The 19,224-nt window shown below is 47.6% G+C and overlaps 1 protein-coding gene across 2 annotated transcripts in view; it reads right to left on the bottom strand.

Annotated features, from left to right (window-relative positions):
• Positions 1-19,224, bottom strand: part of itpr1a (inositol 1,4,5-trisphosphate receptor, type 1a) — a 154,159-nt gene that overhangs the window by 90,774 nt on the left and 44,161 nt on the right. For both annotated transcript variants that reach the window (XM_084446279.1, XM_084446280.1), the window contains exons 13-18: positions 15,600-15,699; positions 15,258-15,418; positions 14,919-15,060; positions 13,817-13,975; positions 1,017-1,189; positions 408-527 (exon numbers count right to left, since the gene is read on the bottom strand). In XM_084446279.1, the coding sequence (XP_084302405.1) occupies positions 408-527; positions 1,017-1,189; positions 13,817-13,975; positions 14,919-15,060; positions 15,258-15,418; positions 15,600-15,699 (855 nt within the window). The remainder of the gene's footprint in view (positions 1-407; positions 528-1,016; positions 1,190-13,816; positions 13,976-14,918; positions 15,061-15,257; positions 15,419-15,599; positions 15,700-19,224) is intronic.

The following is a 19,224-nucleotide window of genomic DNA, read 5'->3' as shown; positions in this document are numbered from 1 at the left end:
CACGTGTTAAACCTTCAACTACAATACAGTCATCATGAGCAGCTTTTAAATGATGCTGCAGATAAACACGTTCTGTATCTCAATGGCTTCCAGCTGAATAGATCTCATTTAGAAACAGTAGAATCTAATTCAGCTGAACATGTATCTCATTATATGTGCTACAGCAGATATTGAACGTCCATATGAGCCCAGGTCTCTCGGCTGCGGGGGTCTCTGTGGAGAGGAAGGGTGGGAGGGGAGGGAGGAGAGGAAGGGGGGGAGGGGAGGGAGAAGAGGAAGGGAAGGGAGGAGAGGAAGGGTGGGAGGGGAGGGAGGAGAGGAAGGGGGGGAGGGGAGGGGAGGGAGAAGAGGAAGGGTGGGAGGGGAGGGAGGAGAGGAAGGGTGGGAGGGGAAGGAGGACGTCTCACTTGGTCTCTATGAGGATGTCTCCGTTGGAAGGGTCCAGGACAGCGTTGCAGATCAGCTCCTGGGTCACAGGGATGGACTTGTTCATGGACACACACAGGTCCGACAGGTAGTCCAGAAACCTGGGAGGAAAACACACACACGCACGCACACACATGCACACACACGCGTGCACGCACACACACACACACACACTTCAGTTTCAACTCTTATTTTCAGAAACATAAGACATATTTCTCTGGGCCTGTGGTGTCTCTGAAAAAATCCCCCAGTGATTAAGTCAGCCACCACCAGACTTCAATTATGTCGCACGTAAAAACATGCACATACTATAACATCTGCTCATAGGCCTAATTACAGCACATACTGTCCCATCTGCTCATAAGCCTAATTACAGCCGGTTGGTCCTTACATGTGTCCTATGACCCTGGTGTTCAATGGTCAGCCCATTCTTACACAGATTACATTAACCACCTGACTTTCATCAGATGCAACCACACCTATAAATTATGTAGACCAATAACACATCAAACCCAGCACCACACACACCCTAAAAGCCTCCCCCCCGTCCACGCACGCACGCACGCACGCACGCACGCACGCACGCCTACCTGGGCTCTCGGTTCTTCCTGACCAGACTGACGAAGGTGTCGATCTCGGCGGCGGTGATGTGTTTCTCCAGGAGCTTGCGGTTGTTGTGGAGCAGCGCTGTGATGGTGTCCTCCGCCAGCACGTCGTAGCCTATCTGCTTCTGCATGAAGCGGAACTGCTTGGCGATGTACTCCTGGGTTCAGACAAGGGTCACAGTCACAGGTCTGAGAGAATTCACCCATCCTCATTACAATACATGACAAACATTTTATACCAACAACCCCTCTATCAAAGTCAAAGTCATGTCAGGTTTATTTGTCACATATTACATCATACAAGGACAACGAGTCGTGAAACATTCTTCCATTCACACATTAAGCAATATAGAGGTAAAAAGATCAAATAAACAAGTTGTTATACCAGTAGCTAAATACAAGATACAAGTATATATATACAGTATACTGTATTACAGGAAAGGGATGAGAGGCTAGGGGAGTGGGTCAAGTTATTCACTCGGGTTAGATAGATAAGTGTAGGCATGGGTCTGAAGGGAGTGTAATATGTATGTATATACAGTATATACACACTATACAGTACAGTACAGTATATACACACTATACACTAGAGTATATACACACTATACACTTTAGTATATACACACTATTCACTACAGTATATGGACACAAGTATTGCGACACCTACACATTACACCTACAGGAGCTTTTATGACCCCCCATTCTAAATTCATAGGCATTAATATGGAGTTGGTCCCCCCTTTGCAGCTATAACAGCTTCCACTCTTCTAGGAGGCCTTTCTACAAGATTTTAGTGTGTGTCTGTGGGAATTTTTGCCCATTCATCCAGAAGTGAGGTCAGACACTCATGTTGGACAAGAGGGCCTTACATCACCAAGCACAATGCCAAGCGTGGGATGGAGTGGTGTCAAGCACGCCGCCGCTGGGCTCTGGAGCAGTGGAAACGTGTTCCGTGGAGTGGCGAATCACGCTTTTCTATCTGGCAGTCTGATGGAGCAGTCTGAGTTTGGTGAACGTTTCCTGCCTGACTGCATTGTGCTAACTGTTAAGTTTGGTGGAGGAGGGATAATGTTCTGGGGTTGTTTTTCTGGGGTTGGCCTAGGCCCCTTAGTTCCAGGGAAGGGAAATGTTAATGCTTCAGTTTACCAAGACATTTTGGAAAATTCCATGCTTCCAACTGTGTGGGAACAGTTTGGGGAAGACCCTTTTCTGTTCCAGCATGACTGTGCCCCAGTGCACAAAGCAAGGTCAATAAAGGCATGGATTCAAGACTCAAGGTCTGTTTATTGCCATTATGGTTAACACATACCAGGAATTATGGTTGTATGGTTGGGTGAGGTTGGTGTGGAAGAACTTGACTGGCCCACAGTCCTGACCTCAACCCCATCGAACACCTTTGGGATGAACTCATCATCATCTTCTTTGGGATGAACTAGAACGGAGATTGTCAGCTAGGCTCTCTCGTCCAACATCAGTGTCTGACCTCATAAATGCTCTTCTGGATGGGCAAAAATTCCGACCATCACACTCCAAAATGTTGTAGAAAGCCTTCCCAGAAGAGTGGGTATATATAGGTGGTCCAGGGTATATACGGATGGTCCAGGGAATATAAAGGTGGTCCAGGGTATATACGGGTGGTCCAGGGTATATATGGGTGATCCAGGGTCTATATGGTTGGTCCAGGGTATATATGGGTGGTCCAGGGTATATATAGGGGGTCCAGGGTATATATGGTTGGTCCAGGGTCTATATGGGTGGTCCAGGGTATATATGGGTGGTCCAGGGTATATACAGGTGGTCCAGGGTATATACGGGTGGTCCAGGGTATATATGGGTGGTCCAGGGTCTATATGGGTGGTCCAGGGTATATATGGGTGGTCCAGGGTATATATAGGTGGTCCAGAGTATATATGGGTGGTTAGGGTATATATGGGTGGTCCAGGGTCTATATGGGTGGTCCAGGGTATACAGTAGGACCCCACTCATCCGAACTTCAGAGATCCGAACCTCCCGGTCTACCAGACAGGCTTAAAAAACGTTTTTTGTTTTTTTTTGCCTTCTATCTGGTTACTGGTGGGAATTTCATTACAGTACTGTACCCTACTGTGAATAAAAACAAAACTGTATGTAGACCTACATGTTGCCTGTAGGCTGTAGCCTACTGTCACGTTTCATTTCTTTGTTACTCTAATGTCGAGCGCAAAATGCAAACGAGTCTGCTGCGCGAGAGCTGCATTCTTTGGTAGCCAGAAAGCGCGTCAGCAACCTGAAGCAGCATCGAGTCATTTTTCGTTCCCAGTTAATGGACTTCAGGAACACAGACGTGTTGTGGGCATGTAGATTAGCCTACTTGACCTACTGTATTTGTTAAATAATAGCCTAGGCCACGTTAGCCTACATCGGTTGTTTTAGAGACTTTTCTTTTAGGCTACAATAGCCTAAGACACGACAACTTGTCTGTCATTTCATTTATTTATTTATTGATTATCATTTGCTCTAATTGTTCTAATGTTGGGTTGTTTTTAGGCTATACCATGTTGTTCTGCGAATACAGTAGCCTATCGATGCAGCGTAGGCCTCATTTGAGAAGAAAGTACTGTATTTGTCAAAGCACGCACTCAAGTGGAAATTCGGTTATTTTATTATAGGCTACTGTAGGTCTATTATAGGCTAGGCTATAGTTGGTTTAGTTGGCTATTTGATTGCAATTTTGATGCATTTTCACAAGTAATTAAGGGTATTTATCGGTCTATGATGAGTCTATATGAAACAAGTATACCACTTATTGAACTCATTTTAACACAAATTTCAGTCATCCTGACATTTCAGAGATACGAACGACCTTCGGTCCCGTTGGGTTCGGATAAGTGGGGTCCTACTGTATATAGGTGGTCCAGGGTATATATAGGTGGTCCAGGGTATATATGGGTGGTCCAGGGTATATATGGGTGGTCCAGGGTATATACATGTGGTCCAGGGTATATACGGGTGGTCCAGGGTATATATAGGTGGTCCAGAGTATACGGGTGGTCAGGGTATACATGGGTGGTCCAGGGTATAGATGGGTGGTCCAGGGTATATAAGCTCGCTGTTACTTCCTGCTCCGGCCTCTTTCTTCAGTACGTCCATGTACGTTAGGGTATGTTGAATATTGTTGATTTTCAGAGAAATGCCTTTTAATATGATCCTGTTAGCTATTTCCTAATTATGATGATTGACCTCTGAGTATGGCTGTCGGCTTGAGTTTTTGGTAAGAAGTGTCCCTCTTCCATAGACTTATGAGATAAAGACATTCCATGGCTGGTACACTCTGGGCCAAACACCATTGTTGTGGTTAGAGATAAAGGCCTGGGCGCCGAGGCGGCGTAGGTTAATGGGACAAAACAAGGCCACAGAAGAGACCAGAGAGACAGTCTTATCGGAGAAGAGGGACACTCAAACCACATAAGAACGTTGCAACGAGACCAATGCTTTGATTTGGGTCCAGACAGCATACAGAGAGGTCAACTGTACATTAGGCATGCCATCGTCTTTTGTATGTAAAACCTTCTGGAATAAATCGCTTTTGCTGAGGCTCAAGTCCCGTGTTGGAGAGATTCATTCTGGACTGTGTGGTATTGTGTGAGATTGGGGCCGTCTTTTATTGGAAACAAAAAACACAACGCAGAGCTGAAATAAGGACAATAATAAAAGACAACGAGATTCATCAATTGGTGCCGTGACCCGGATCGGACATCGAACCCTGAGAAAGTCCAAGACTGGTCCTCAGCCAAAGCAGACAGCGACAGCCACGGGAGACGCCTGGCAGTCATGCTGTGACCTGAACGATCCCGGACAGACAATCAGACCCAACTGGGTGAGTGGGTTAGATATCCCGATCATAAAGAACAAATCAGTAAATCTCAACTATACCACACATAGTCTCTCAACACGTAAAACAAAACCAGTGCTGGATGTAAATGTATGTCTATATGTAGCTACATGTCTTATGTTTGTAATGCCAAGGTATCTGCCAAGGTGCGTGCATTGTTTTGTTATGTGAAGTAGACCACCTCTCTATGTGTTACCTTTAGCCTGTGGTAGACAGGGAATTGCCTTAAAGTAGACCAGCAGGATGAAATACTGTGTACAGGTGTATGAGGCCCTTAAGACTTTCTTAAGGAAGACCAGCAGGGTTATCACCCTGGGGTTGCCCGCCCACGCGAGAGATCAGTGGAGGGTATTTCACTTCTAAGGATTGCGCAGTCCTTGAGAAGGCCCCCGTGAAAGACCGGGGTTTTGGATGGGTTTGTGATGTATGTGTATTGTCGCACATGGATTCTAGATGTGTATGTACAGTATGTATGCATAGGCCTATGTACATGTATATATACACAGTCTAGGGAAGCGGTTTGGTTAGGTCACTGTGATAAAATCCTACTGTGTGAACCAAGACCTTATCTGCTCCAGCGGAGTGCTGGAGCCGTTCCTTCTCGCTCCCGACTCAGCCCCTCCCTTACACAGCCACAGAGCCAAACTACAGTCAGCCAGTCGCTTGACTATCAGTGAGAGCAGAGTAGGCTTAGGGAGGGGAGTCGGAGGAGGAGATAGAACACCGTCAATGACGGTCGGAGGTCTGTCTCATCTTACCAAAGTGAGCCCGTCCCACTGCAGGGGGGCGGGGCTGACAATGCTGTCAGATGAGGACAGAAATGACGAGAGGTTAAAGGAGGAGCCCAAGTTTTCCGCCCCCTCCTCACAAGCTCAGGAGACAGAGGAGGGATCGTACTGTAGATTTAACACTCCTACCAGCTGTTTCGAACTGGCGCCCCCTACGACCGGGGGATGTTACTGTCAGTGCAGATGACAATCTAGAATGCTGGTCGGCTAGTGTAAAATATCCATGCGATGTAGGTGATGTGAACATGGCTCAGGCCAGTCACCCGTTGGTCGGTGACATTCTAACTAAAGCAATCACCACCAAGGTCAAGAGAGTAGAGGAGAAAGCCAGAGCTCCACAGATCCCATTCAGAGCTAGGGATGACAAACGAGAACGCTGTCATCTTTGTGGGAGCAGAAGCTCAGAGAACAGCTTTCACCCTCACACGGCTCCCCCATTATTCAGAAGCTGATGCTGCTCCGTGGCCAAGGCCGTTCTGTTACAAAAGCCAGAAGGCCTGGGTGTAACAACCACCTTGAACGGAAGCCAAAACATGTAGAGTTTCTCCTCGATGCGAGGGGGGGGGGGGTGGCCACCGTCACTCCTCTTCGCTGTCTGGAGGGAACCGACACCATAGTGAGAGAGCAAGGCATGCATGCATTGGTGATGGGGGGAGAGCCAATATGGGTACAGAAAACCAGGCCATTCCTGCTGAAATTGGGATCTGTGTCTCTCACGACCTCTGTGTGTGTGGGACCGGTAGGATTACCCTTACTGGGCCTTGAGGTGTTAACAAATAGATTCATCCCCTCAGTTCCCACAAGCGAAAGTTAAATGGAGTCGGAGTTGGTTAAACAAACCTGACTTGGCAGAGTTGCCAATCTGGGCAAAAGACAGAAGTGATAGAAGGTTTCTGAAGAAACTCACAGGGCCTCCAAAAGCCCAGTGTGGCCTGTGTTGAAACCTTCAGGTGAATGGCGCCTCTGTGTGAACTACAGAGTGGCCAATGAGTATGGGGATAAGATAGAGCCCCTGGTGGAGACCGGTCCACCATTTTCAGTGCCTTGAAACCTGAACACCAATGGGTTTCAGTCATCAACATGACACAAGGCTTAGCGTCCCTCTTGCAGAAGAGGTGCAACCGGGGACAGCTTTCAATATTGATGGAGATCAATATCAGTTCATTTGAACGCCAATTGGGTTTACACAGCTTCCCAAACACCTATCATCAGGTGTTGCGTAATCACCTACGCGAAATGTCTCCCATCACTTTCCACTTAAGGGCAAGACTGCAAACATCCATGTAGTCAGTCGGTATGCACATGGCATGACTTTGGAGAACTTTGGAAAACAGAGATGTTTCCTGTCAGCATTTAGGGACGCCCATTAAGAATGGAGAGTTTGTTAGGGAGCTCATGGAGGCCATCAGCCTTCCAAAAGGTGACAGTGATTAAGGTCAAAGGACACTCTCATGGAGTTTGAGTCGAGGTAACACTCTGGTTGACCAAGCAGCAGAACAGACAGCTCGTGACAGAGATACCATACAAGCGCATTTGTCCTCAGCCCAACCTGCACCCCCGTATCAGATTGATACTGTCACTGACCACAAGGTGATGCAGGCAGAGACTGAGAGGGGGGAGGTGTGGACATGGATGGAGAATGGGGCAGAAATGGACTCAGACGAGTGTGGCGACAAGGTCAGAAATTGGTTGCACCACAACGGTTGCTCCCTTATCTGCCAACACAGATTCACTTCACTGTTCTTATCATCCTCAGAGTAGTGGACTCAGACTGAAAGAATGAACCGTGTCATCAAGGGGAGACTCACAAAGTCATCAGGAGGGCGTGATTTGGCCCGACGCTTTGAGTCTCGTGCTTTGCTCCATTCGAGCAACACAATCAGGAGATGGGCCTTAGCCCTTTCGAGGTCATCTGTGGCAGGCAGATGTTCATCTCACTAGTGAGGTGTTGAGTGGTTACTGTGAGTAATTGAGCATGGCTGTGGCCAGGGCCCACAAACAGGTGCTGGTAGTATGGAGCGAGGTCCCCAAGGGGACAGGCTCTAATCCCAGGCCGGTACGTAATGATAAAGTAGTTTTCAGAGAAGAGAAATTAGATGCAAAGTGGGAGGATCCTTATCAGATCTGGCTCATCACCCACACAGCAGTTAAGGTAGTAGGGAAACCCAACTGGAGCCAAGCTAGTCAATGCAAGGTGGTAGCACCACCAGACACAGATTAGACTGAGTACACCTCAAAGCAAACACACCCTCGTTGAATTGGATAAATTGCAGAGCCAACCACTCCAGACTTAAAAACATCGGGGTAGAATAGCGTCCAGGCTTAGCACCCCAAAACTAGGGACAGTTATGGCAGCTGTTGTTCGAGCAGAGTCCTTGAGCTAAAGAACCATCCGTCTAGCGGTGGGGGTCGACTCGGGATGAAGACGACAACTTAGAGAATTACGACGTAATGCTCTATACCTGTGCCCACTGCTCGGATGACTGTAGCGCTGCTAAAGGGACAGGAGAATGGGTGTTAAGACCGCAGGCAGGCTTAAAACGGACCTTCCCGGAAGGTCACAGTCTGGAGTAGGGGGGGGCTCTTCTAGAAATAGGATAATGAAACAATAAGGATTTTGTGAAACCATAATCTCTAGATGTGGTCTTAGTGAGAGAGAGTGAGAGATATGCTATCACAATCAGAGTCGTGGAATGAATGATACTGTCGCAGTTTTCTTGTGTTTTTCCGTGCTAACAGGTGGAGTTGGAGAGAAGGACTTCTGGGTTGACTTGGGACACGAGTGATCAACGTGTGCTGGAGCTGAACAGGGAAGACTACACTACTCTGGGTGGAGACGTCGACAGACCAAGACGGGACATTTGAACTTTCACACCACACAATAACCACATCTTCCATTTACAGCTTGCTGGTCAGGGACAGGACGTGGAGGGTGTGGGTCATTGTCATTCTGTGAATAAAAACTCCAGGTTGCACTTGAGATATACTCATGAAACGGAGACAGGGGTTTTGGGACGTGTATTTTGTTAAAAAGGTCATTTATTTCTGGGTCGGGGACACTCGGATTTTGAGTAAATCTTCCTTTCACAGCAGAGATACACACAGCAATTAAAGATCATCTCTCAGGGAGAAGACACTTCGATTTCGAACTAACAGACTAGGTTTCAAGTTGCTATCAGGAAGGGTTTGTGTCTTATCATCCTGTGGCTTTCCATGGTTAGATTAACACAGTCAGCCGTGGAAAACCTTGCTTTGAAATTGGGCTTAGGAGGTAGCTACGTCAGTGAAGAATGTGTCATCATGTTTGTGTGTATGCAGATCCCAGACTCCCAAGCGAGCGGAGTCTGGCACACCCCTTTAACTCTACTTTAATGCTACGATACATCAACTGTTCCAGGGAAGTAGCAGACGCTGAATTAGAAAGAGGGATTGTTCAGATGATGGTTAGATTCCACTCTGGAGGGACCTACAGAGAACTTGGGGTTAGCGCCGCAAAAGTGGGCTCAGATCAGTTCACCAGTTTCTCTTCCGCAGAAAACCCAGGGCTGTTTTTGTCTACAGAGAGAGAGAGGAGCAGGGAATGTGGGGCACTGCCAGTGTCTGCATACTAGGCTTTGTACTGCTCCGAAATGTGGTAGATGGAACTTGCGCACCCTAGGGGGGTGTACTGGGTTTGGGGAGAGACGGTCCTACCAAGGAACTGGACGGGTTCCTGTTTGTTGGGGGTTTACCTTGCCAGGGGTGGTTACCCATCAGGATTGCAGAACTCAGCGGTAGGAGGTTAAAGGGATAGTGGGAGAAAGACCGATTCAACATTCTGAAATCCGCTGTACTAGGAGAGAGACTAGGGCGGAGGTTGTGGATGGCATACTCACTCACATGGGGTCTAGAACGATAGTTTGCTTTTCTTTTTCGCGCATAGCATGGGGGTCGAATTATTAGTGACGGACATGAGAAACTTGCAGTGGCATTTGGGACGTTGTCCAACAGAACAACTGATGCTTAGGGTTTGATTAATGAGGAGATGTCTAGCATGCGGAAGGCAGTGTAAGAAATTAAGGCGGGCATGCTGTTTCACCATTGCGGATAATCAACTCCCGTTGCAGAATCAGATTGAACAGATCAGAGCCATGACTAATTCGCTACACATAGGCGAGGTGTCTCATTTCACAGATCTGTTTGGTTGGTTGCAGGGCAATCCGCTCATATCTTTCTTACGGCAGCTAGCGACACTTGTTTACAGATCTTGCTGTATCCTTAGCAGGGCATGTTCCGGAGGGAGGTCACGTTCGTACGTCAGTAGACTGGAGATGAGATCCAGTGCCAACAGGTTTTCTGTAGGAATGGTCTAAGGGACACGTGAAGCTATTCTATATAGGGTGTACCTGTATGGATATAAGGTTCATACATGAAGTAACCTAATAGATAGTTATTTTGTTTTCCTTTGAAATTGTAATCTTGCTGGGGGAAGCAACAATTGGGATATTATTTAACTGTTCATCTGTTTATCTTAAGCACGCTTTTCTGTTCAGTTATTCTTTTTCTTTCTGCATAATGGCTGTTCAGGTTTAGGTTTTGGAAGTCAACATTTCTCTTGATCATTATGATTCTGCGTGTTCACGTATAATCTTAGGAGGGATTGTTGAATATTGTTGATTTTCAGAGAAATGCCTTTTAATATGATCCTGTTAGCTATTTCCTAATTATGATGATTGACCTCTGAGTATGGCTGTCGGCTTGAGTTTTCAGTAAGAAGTGTCCCTCTTCCATAGACTTATGAGATAAAGACATTCCATGGCTGGTACACTCTGGGCCAAACACCATTGTTGTGGTTAGAGATAAAGGCCTGGGCGCCGAGGCGGCGTAGGTTAATGGGACAAAACAAGGCCACAGAAGAGACCAGAGAGACAGTCTTATCGGAGAAGAGACGAGGGAGGGGGGACACTCAAACCACATAAGAACGTTGCAACGAGACCAATGCTTTGATTTGGGTCCAGACAGCATACAGAGAGGTCAACTGTACATTAGGCATGCCATCGTCTTTTGTATGTAAAACCTTCTGGAATAAATCGCTTTTGCTGAGGCTCAAGTCCCGTGTTGGAGAGATTCATTCTGGACTGTGTGGTATTGTGTGAGATTGGGGCCGTCTTTTATTGGAAACAAAAAACACAACGCAGAGCTGAAATAAGGACAATAATAAAAGACAACGAGATTCATCAGGTATATATATATATATATATTTATCTATAGAGTCTATTGATAAGAATACAAGTATGTTTACAGAATGTAGATATTGTGTCGAACCGTATTCTTCCTATGGTGGGATAATTCCTAGGGTACTGTACGGTATTCTCATGACTATTTTCATTAGATCTTCATAATGCATTCCTAACAATTCCCTGTGTGTCTGACAGACTGAGCTCACAGGATTCATGCCAGACTAGACGTTCTAACCTTGTTACAGGGCGTTTCAGAGGCGCAGGTCGCCGGGGTTAACAGAGGCAGCGTTAGCGAGGTCAGAGGCAGCGTTAGCGAGGTCAGAGGCAGCGTTAGCGAGGTCATAGGTAGCGTTAGCAAGGTCAGAGGCTGCGTTAGCGAGGTCAGAGGTAGCGTTAGCGAGGTCAGAGGCAGCGTTAGCGAGGTCAGAGGTAGCGTTAGCAAGGTCAGAGGTAGCGTTAGAGAGGTCAGAGGTAGCGTTAGCGAGGTCAGAGGTAGCGTTAGCGAGGTCAGATCACTGTCTCTAGTTCAGACATCTGAGCCTGGGAGAACCAAGCAGGTTAATGGGGAACCTGGCCTAACGAGGCCTAACGAAAGCACCACTCCAGCAATTAGAGTAATTCAACTAATTCTAATAATTTAAATGTGTCTATGTCCCTGAGGACATTTCTTTTTTTGTGGAGGTATACAATACAGGATTCTATATGTGTGTGTGTGTGTGTGTGTGTCTGTGTTTGTGTGTGTGTGTGAGAGAGAGAGAAAGAGAGAGAGAGAGAGAGAGAGAGAGAAAGAGTGTAGGTGTGTGTGTGTGTGTGTTTGTGTGAGAGAGAGAGAAAGAGAGAGTGTGTGTATGCATGTTTGATGTGTGTGAGAGAGAGTGTGTGTGTGTGTGTTTGTGTGAGAGAGAGAGAGAGAGAGAGAGAGAGTATAGGTGTGTGTGTGTGTGTGTGTGTGTGTGTGTGTGTGTGTGAGAGAGAGAGAGAGTGTGTGTGTATGCACGTTTGATGTGTGTGAGAGAGAGTATGTTTGTGTGTGAGTATGGGTGTGTATGTATGTTTGATGAAAGACGGCTGCAAGTGCCCCTGACATACTGAACAGGACATTCAATTACAGCCCTCGTGTGCCTGGTATGATCCCAACAGGCCCTGCTAACTGAATCATCTCCCTCTCACACTTACTTACTGCCTGGTATGATCCCAACAGGCCCTGGCATGATCCCAACAGGCCCTGGTATGATCCCAACAGGCCCTGGTATGATCCCTAGCAGGCCCTGGTATGATCCCTAGCAGGCCCTGGTATGAACCCTAGCAGGCCCTGGTATGAACCCTAGCAGGCCCTGGTATGATCCCTGGCAGGCCCTGGTATGAACCCCACCAGGCCCTGGTAACTGAATCATCTCCCTCTCACACTTACTTACTTAAAGGGTTCCACATATGCTAATTTAACCTACCTTCTATCTCTACCTTTGGTCCCGAAAATGTGTTCTATAATGTCCTTTGGTCTGAATAAACATGTATTTATGTATCAGGGCTATTTTAGTACCCCCCCCAGGCTGAATTGACTTGATTCAGAGTATGCTAATTATTTATTTAAATTAGTTCCCGCCAGGTAATGTTACCGCCCACTTTGCTGTTTTGAAAAGATGGCAGCTAATTTGGTTCCTTACGATTTTGACCCGCCTAGCGATCCAGAAAACGACAACCACCAGCCACCAGGTGCATCAATCAAATGCATCGATTCTATTGACAGGTGTCATTACAGCGATGCGTGTGCAATTTCGAAAACAGGATGATGACGTTGCACAGAAAAAGGTCTATAGCTTACCAGCAACTTGTTGGCTAATGTACCCGAGCCTTTTTAGTTAAACCAGGAGGCTAAAATAGCAGTCACATAGGCCTAACGTTATTACCAAAATAGCAAATAGGCGAGCCAACTGTAAACAATCTAAGTGCCTGTTAGAATAATACTAATGTTAGCGCGCCGGCTACAACAGCCACCATCCACACACACAAAGCACAACTCGTGGAGTTTGGTATTTTTGTACTTACAGTTTCAGCGTCTTCACGAACAGTTGGTATAGCATCGTTCCTTAGAAGCAGGAACTTTGCAAGTCCTTGTTCAAACTGGCCGAGATTTATGAACGATTCGCGAGTAAAGTGCGCAGCGCACACTAAGACTGATTTAGGAAGGGTTTCGGGAATATTACAATTATAAATAAAATTCAACCACTTATCCTTTCTTTCATCGCGTGGGAGGGAGTGGAGAGGCTTGTTTGTTAGAGAACAGCCAAGGACATGGCACCGTTTACCAAATTTAATGTCCATCCTCGTAGGAGAGACTGGAGACGCGAGGCTAGGTAAATGATAAGGTGGCCTAAGCAACAATCTAAATATGCTAATCAGGGGCGAAGTATGCAAATTCTCAAAAAACGTGACGTCAGGGCCCCCACTTCCGGAAAATGAAGCAATTGATAGGAGGGGGGAGGGGGGGAAAGCGCTCACGGGCAATACAGAGAGAGCAGCGAGTGTTAGGAATTGGGACTGGGCATATCAGTAAGACTCTCAAAAACCGAAATGAGGGTGAAAAATACATTTTCGATTGAGTTTAGCATATGTGGAACCCTTTAAGACACGGAACCGCTGGACCCTGTAAGGCCAGGTCACGACCCTGGAAACCACCGTGGCATGAGTGTGCTGCCCATGGGTGAGCTTCTTTTGGGAAGAACTTTTAATCTAATATTCTAAGGCTAAGTCAAGGCTAAGGCTGAGTGAAGGCTAAGCTTAAGTCAAGGCTAAGGCTGAGTCAAAGGCGAAGTCTATGTCTTAGTCCTCTGCTCTTTGATACTGTAGCAGAAGGTCCGGCCACTAGGGCCAGTCCAGTAGAGGCTCAGCAAGGCCGCGGTGTCAAACCTGGTTCTTCCTGTAGTCCTGCTGAGAGTGACGAAGGACTCGGTAGCACAGACGGCAGATGTGCCTGAAGGGGGCGTGGCGCTGGTCAGCCAGCTCCTCCAATCGCAGCATGGGCCCGTCGCCGCTGTCCGTGAAGGGGGCCTGCAGCAGCTTGAAGATCTAGAGAGAAGGGCAGAGGCAAAACATGGTCAACATCGGAATAACGCTTTCAGAAGTGCTACCATTGAGGAGCCATCATCAAGGCGCTGTACATACTGTAAGAGCAGAAGGCAATGCTGCTCAATAATGTCTCATCTGTGTAACTCATGTGATCAAGGTTTGAAGGCAAGGCAAGTTTTATTTTTGTTTATTTGCTAGTTGCTACTGCTAGTTACTAGTAACACTGATACAAACTACTGATTATAAACAGTAACTAGTTACTAGGGAAAGTAGCTTTTGCCTTCCCTGCTTGTTTTGTCTCCTTGTCCTTGGTCAGCGACGCTAGCACTGGGGTCTTTAGATTAGCTTTGTAGAAATGTGTTGTTTTACTAAGTGCTTGTAAAGCTTATAATTACTTTTTTTTTTATGTGGATAAAGTTCTCACACCTGCACATAAGTGTAGTCTAGTGATTGAGTAAATCATGGCGCCACCTTAAGCTCGGGTGGTGATGGAGCACACAGGAAATCTGCTGTCCGCAGTGGTCGCGCTTGTCTATTTTGCAAGACATAAGTAACTAGTAACTAGCCCATTTAAAATTCGGTAACTGTAACAGCTACTAATTTGAAAGAGTAATTAGTAAAATTACTAGTTACTGCCAAACGTAGTGTAGTTACAGTAACCCAACACTGTTCTTCGGTAGTCTTGCATAGCCAGACCTTTCTTAACACTTTGTTAGTGCGGTTTCTGTGCTGGAAAAGGGTAAAAAAAAACGCTGTTTTTCTCACAATCGTCCTGGGTGGCGCTAAGCTTGTTTTTTTTCAGCGGCGCCCTTGGAAAATAGGGTCGGGAGTGATTGAATCTAATTGAGCGGTGCCGATGAGAGGCTCATGTCAAACCTCTATCCTGTGAGTCAGACTACTGTAATTGTTCAGAAGACCTTGAATCTCAGAAGTGCTCCAGTACCTGTTTGAGGATGTTCTGTTCTCTCATCAGTTTCTGTCTCTCCCTGTTGGGTGTGTTGACCATGATCTCCAGGACGTCCTGGCCGTCGTTGGGGATGTCCACCACAAAGAAGACCAGGTCCTCCAGCAGCTTGGTCACCGCCCTGACCGGGAGGACACACACAGGAGGGGGAGGTGAAGAGCAAGCAGAGGTAGAAACAGCAGGGACAACCAAGATGGCTGCCCTTCTCCTCCTGGGAGGGGCCCGTCATTCACAGATCTAGGAGCAGCTCCGCCTTTTAAATTCTGTCCTGTCTGGAAACTAAGTCTGATCTTGGATCAGTGTCCTAGGCCTTCTTACCTCCTCTCGTTCTGTGTGATGGTGCCCTTCTCCAGTTTCCCCGCGATGGAGGCCAGCACTTTGCTGGCGTCGTTGGCGAAGTCCAGGTCCCTGACCTCGGCCGGGGAGACAGGCACGATGGCAAACGCCTCTTTGTCCTCCTTCAGCGCAGACGTCCCAATCTGTGATTGAACAGAGGAGAGACAGCGTGGATGGACTGACACCAACCGGCATAGTCATGTCAAGGCGTAGGGTGAATTGGGGTTGATTTGATCTGATTGACATATTAATTATGATGTACAGTGTATTAGGCGTTGAGGCTCCATAGAGACTCAGGGATTGGCTGGTTGAGCCGTCACTCACACGCAGCATGACTGGTTTCTCCTCCTCCTTGTCGATGGGATGGTTAGTGCTGTGGACCCAGGTGTTTGTACACAAGTGTCTGAGACGCACGTACGAGTTCCTGAGGACCAAACACACACACACACCACTGGTGACCTACGGATGAATTAAACAATCTGCGGTTACATGTGAAATTGCACGTGAAGATATGTTCAAATCTCTTATCACACTAATACGCCCGGAAACACTTACAGTGTCACACCATCATTAAAGAGCATTATGAAATAGGTGATTTAAGAGTTTGAGCTACAACAATCAAGGGTTTATTTTTCTTGATTAGTAGCATAGTCTAGAATGTTTAAATGAGTTTAAAATGCAGCTGTCCAGCCATCCAACCAACGCCAACAATCACCAACAAATACATTTCCATCACCAACAAGTACCGCCCCCACCTCACGCCCCCGGACCACCCTCCCCCCCAGCGTGCCCCCACCCCACGCCCCCTGACCCCCGCCCATCGGTCACTTGTCAGTAAAAGCCCCTACGAGGAGTTTCGGGAAGTGGAAGTTTTCATCCGCCCAAAACGACCACATTTCCCATGAGCCTCCCTGCGCACTGTCGTAAACCTTAGCTACCTGAGCCGGGTGTTTTGAAGACGGAACGATGGCCACCGACGAGGTAATTACATAGGTCTTACTAGTAACGTTACTTTTGACCATATATAATGGTCATATTTAAATTATTCTTCGTCTTGTCGGCGCCGTAGGCTACTGCAGTAAATCGTTTCGTCATTCCAAGGAAGTTCTGGATGACCCGACCATGAAATAATAATCTAAAAATAAACTACATACAAGAAACGACATTTGTCGAAAATGGACACAAACATGTGTGGGTAATGTAGATTCACCCACATTAAAAAGAATTTGGTTTCGTAACCAAAAATAAACTCCTCGGGGTGCCTTTAACAGTGGCTAGTGTTAATTCATGTCACATCAAAGTCATATCTTATCTTAAAAAGAATCATATTGCTGAAAATCCATAAGAAATAACAACATACAACTGAAATAACAACATATTGCTGCGGTTTCAAAGAATACTAATTGGAATTAGCTGGTTTCAAGGAGGACATGGCGGGAAAGGTTGAGGCGATCGACAAGGGAATGCGAGCCCAGAGCAGAGATGTCGAGGTGCTGCAGGAGCGCATGGAGGAGCTGCAGGAGTGCATGGAGGAGCTGCAGGAGCGCGTGGAGGAGCTGCAGGAGCGCGTGGAGGAGCTGCAGGAGCGCGTGGAGGAGCTGCAGGAGCGTGTGGAGGAGCTGCAGGAGCGTGTGGAGGAGCTGCAGGAGCGCGTGGAGGAGCTGCAGGAGCGCGTGGAGGAGCTGCAGGAGCGCGTGGAGGAGCTGCAGGAGCGCGTGGCGGAGGAGGGGGATTGGAAAGCAGATGGAAAAGGAATTCTCATGGATTCACTCAAACGGAAAAGTAGGCTGCAGGAAAAGGTGACTGATTTAGAGGGGAGATCGCAAAGGAATTATATTGGGATCTGGGGAGTACCGCAGTAGCACCTGCCAAGAATCCTAGAGCGATTATTGTTCATTTCCTGCAGAATCAAACCAAGGAGGACATTCTCAAAAGGGCCTGGCAGACAACAATCCAGACTGAGGGGAAGAGAGTGACCTTCGTTCACACTTGTCCGGTGGAGGTGGCGACGAAGCGCCGTGCGTGTGCGCGACTAAAGTGAGTTATGAAAGGAGAGGGGATCAGATTCCTTAGACTTAAGTGAGGGGGGGTTACACCGCTAGGGGGGGGGGGCAGGCCTGAGAATACACACGTGAGTGGTCAACTGAGAAATCAGCTTTCTGCTTTTCCCCATCCATGCTGTCCTTCCTCCAAAGGCAGCCAGAAGCAGTGAGCAGCCCTTATCATGGGCGCTCGGGGACCAATTACAAGTGCTCATGCCCAAGCCTCGGTCAGGGCCAGGACAGGACAGGACCGGACAAGACAAGACAAGACAAGACAGGACAGGACAGGACAGGACAGGACAGGACAGGACAGGACAGGACAGGACAGGACAGGACAGGACAGCCATCTGCTCTGCATGCTTTTATATTGGGCTTCTTTGTGGAGGAAACCCATGTGAGCATGGAGAGAGCATGCAGACACCACACAGAGAGGCCCAGGAGATGACCTGAACACTGAAGGCCCAGGAGATGACCTGAGCACTGAAGGCCCAGGAGATGACCTGAACACTGAAGGCCCAGGAGATGACCTGAACACTCAAGGCCCAGGAGATGACCTGAACACTGAAGGCCCAGGAGATGACCTGAACAGTGAAGGCCCAGGAGATGACCTGAACACTGAAGGCCCAGGAGATGACCTGAACACTGAAGGCCCAGGAGATGACCTGAACACTGAAGGCCCAGGAGATGACCTGAACAGTGAAGGCCCAGGAGATGACCTGAACACTGAAGGCCCAGGAGATGACCTGAACACTGAAGGCCCAGGAGATGACCTGAACACTGAAGGCCCAGGAGATGACCTGAACACAGAGAGGCCCAGGAGATGACCTGAACACTGAAGGCCCAGGAGATGACCTGAACACTGAAGGCCCAGGAGATGACCTGAACACTGAAGGCCCAGGAGATGACCTGAACACTGAAGGCCCAGGGAGAACAAGCCCCCACCAGCAGCCCATGCGGGAACCGAGCCCTGGACCTTCTTTCTGTGAGGTGGCAGTATAAAGCGCTACTGTGCCACCTACCATGAGTCAGCTGGGAACACCAGCACACACACGCGCGCACGCACGCGCGCGCGCACGCACGCACGCACGCACACACGCGCACGCACACACACACACACACACACACACACACACACAGCTGAGCTGGTCTAGTCAGGAACAGGGCAGGAGTTCAGTCTAGCCGGTGTGAATCATCCTAATCTGATTCCCCACTACGTGACCAGGTCCCATGCAGCCCATAGCCAGCCTGACAAAACACAGCGCAGCAGCCTTTTACCGTCAGTCACAAGAGAGCTCAGAAAATAAACAAGTGTGTACAGTAAACATGTTGTCCCCCACCAGCAATGTATCCCCCCTTTGTGTCAAAGAAGCAGTGAAAGAGCCACAACGCCCTGCTAACACCCTGACCTCCAAAACAACAGCAGGTTCTTTGAAAACAATGGTGGACAGTTACAACACCTCCACTATATTTATGACATTTGTTGTCCAAGTATTTGTACCCGAATGTCACTGACCCAAAACAATTGAGAAAGTTAAATCGAGCACAACAGCTGCTCATGGGGCATCGTTGTACAGTAGTTGTTTATGATCAGCTGGGTTTGACTCAGATGGGGTTAGCTGATCAGCTAATCACCGCAAGTTCCGTGATGACGTCCCCTTGACGCTAAGCACAACTCTATCTAAATAAATAAATATAGCTCAAAGGTGCTATACATAAAATTTGTATGTCGATTAATCATAAAAATAAATAAAAAACATCCACAGAGCTTTTAGGAAGATGTGGAATAAAAGTATTGCTTTTCCCCCAGAAAGATTTTTATGAATTCATCATTTTAAAAATGGTGATGGGTCCGAAACAAAAGTAGTGTTTATCTCTGTCTGAGATGTCTGCGGTTTCCCGCCTCCAAC

Source organism: Borostomias antarcticus (genome assembly GCF_949987555.1).
Source record: "Borostomias antarcticus genome assembly, chromosome: 11".
NCBI classification, from domain to species: domain Eukaryota; kingdom Metazoa; phylum Chordata; class Actinopteri; order Stomiiformes; family Stomiidae; genus Borostomias; species Borostomias antarcticus.
This window is presented reverse-complemented; position numbering and strand designations above follow the sequence as displayed.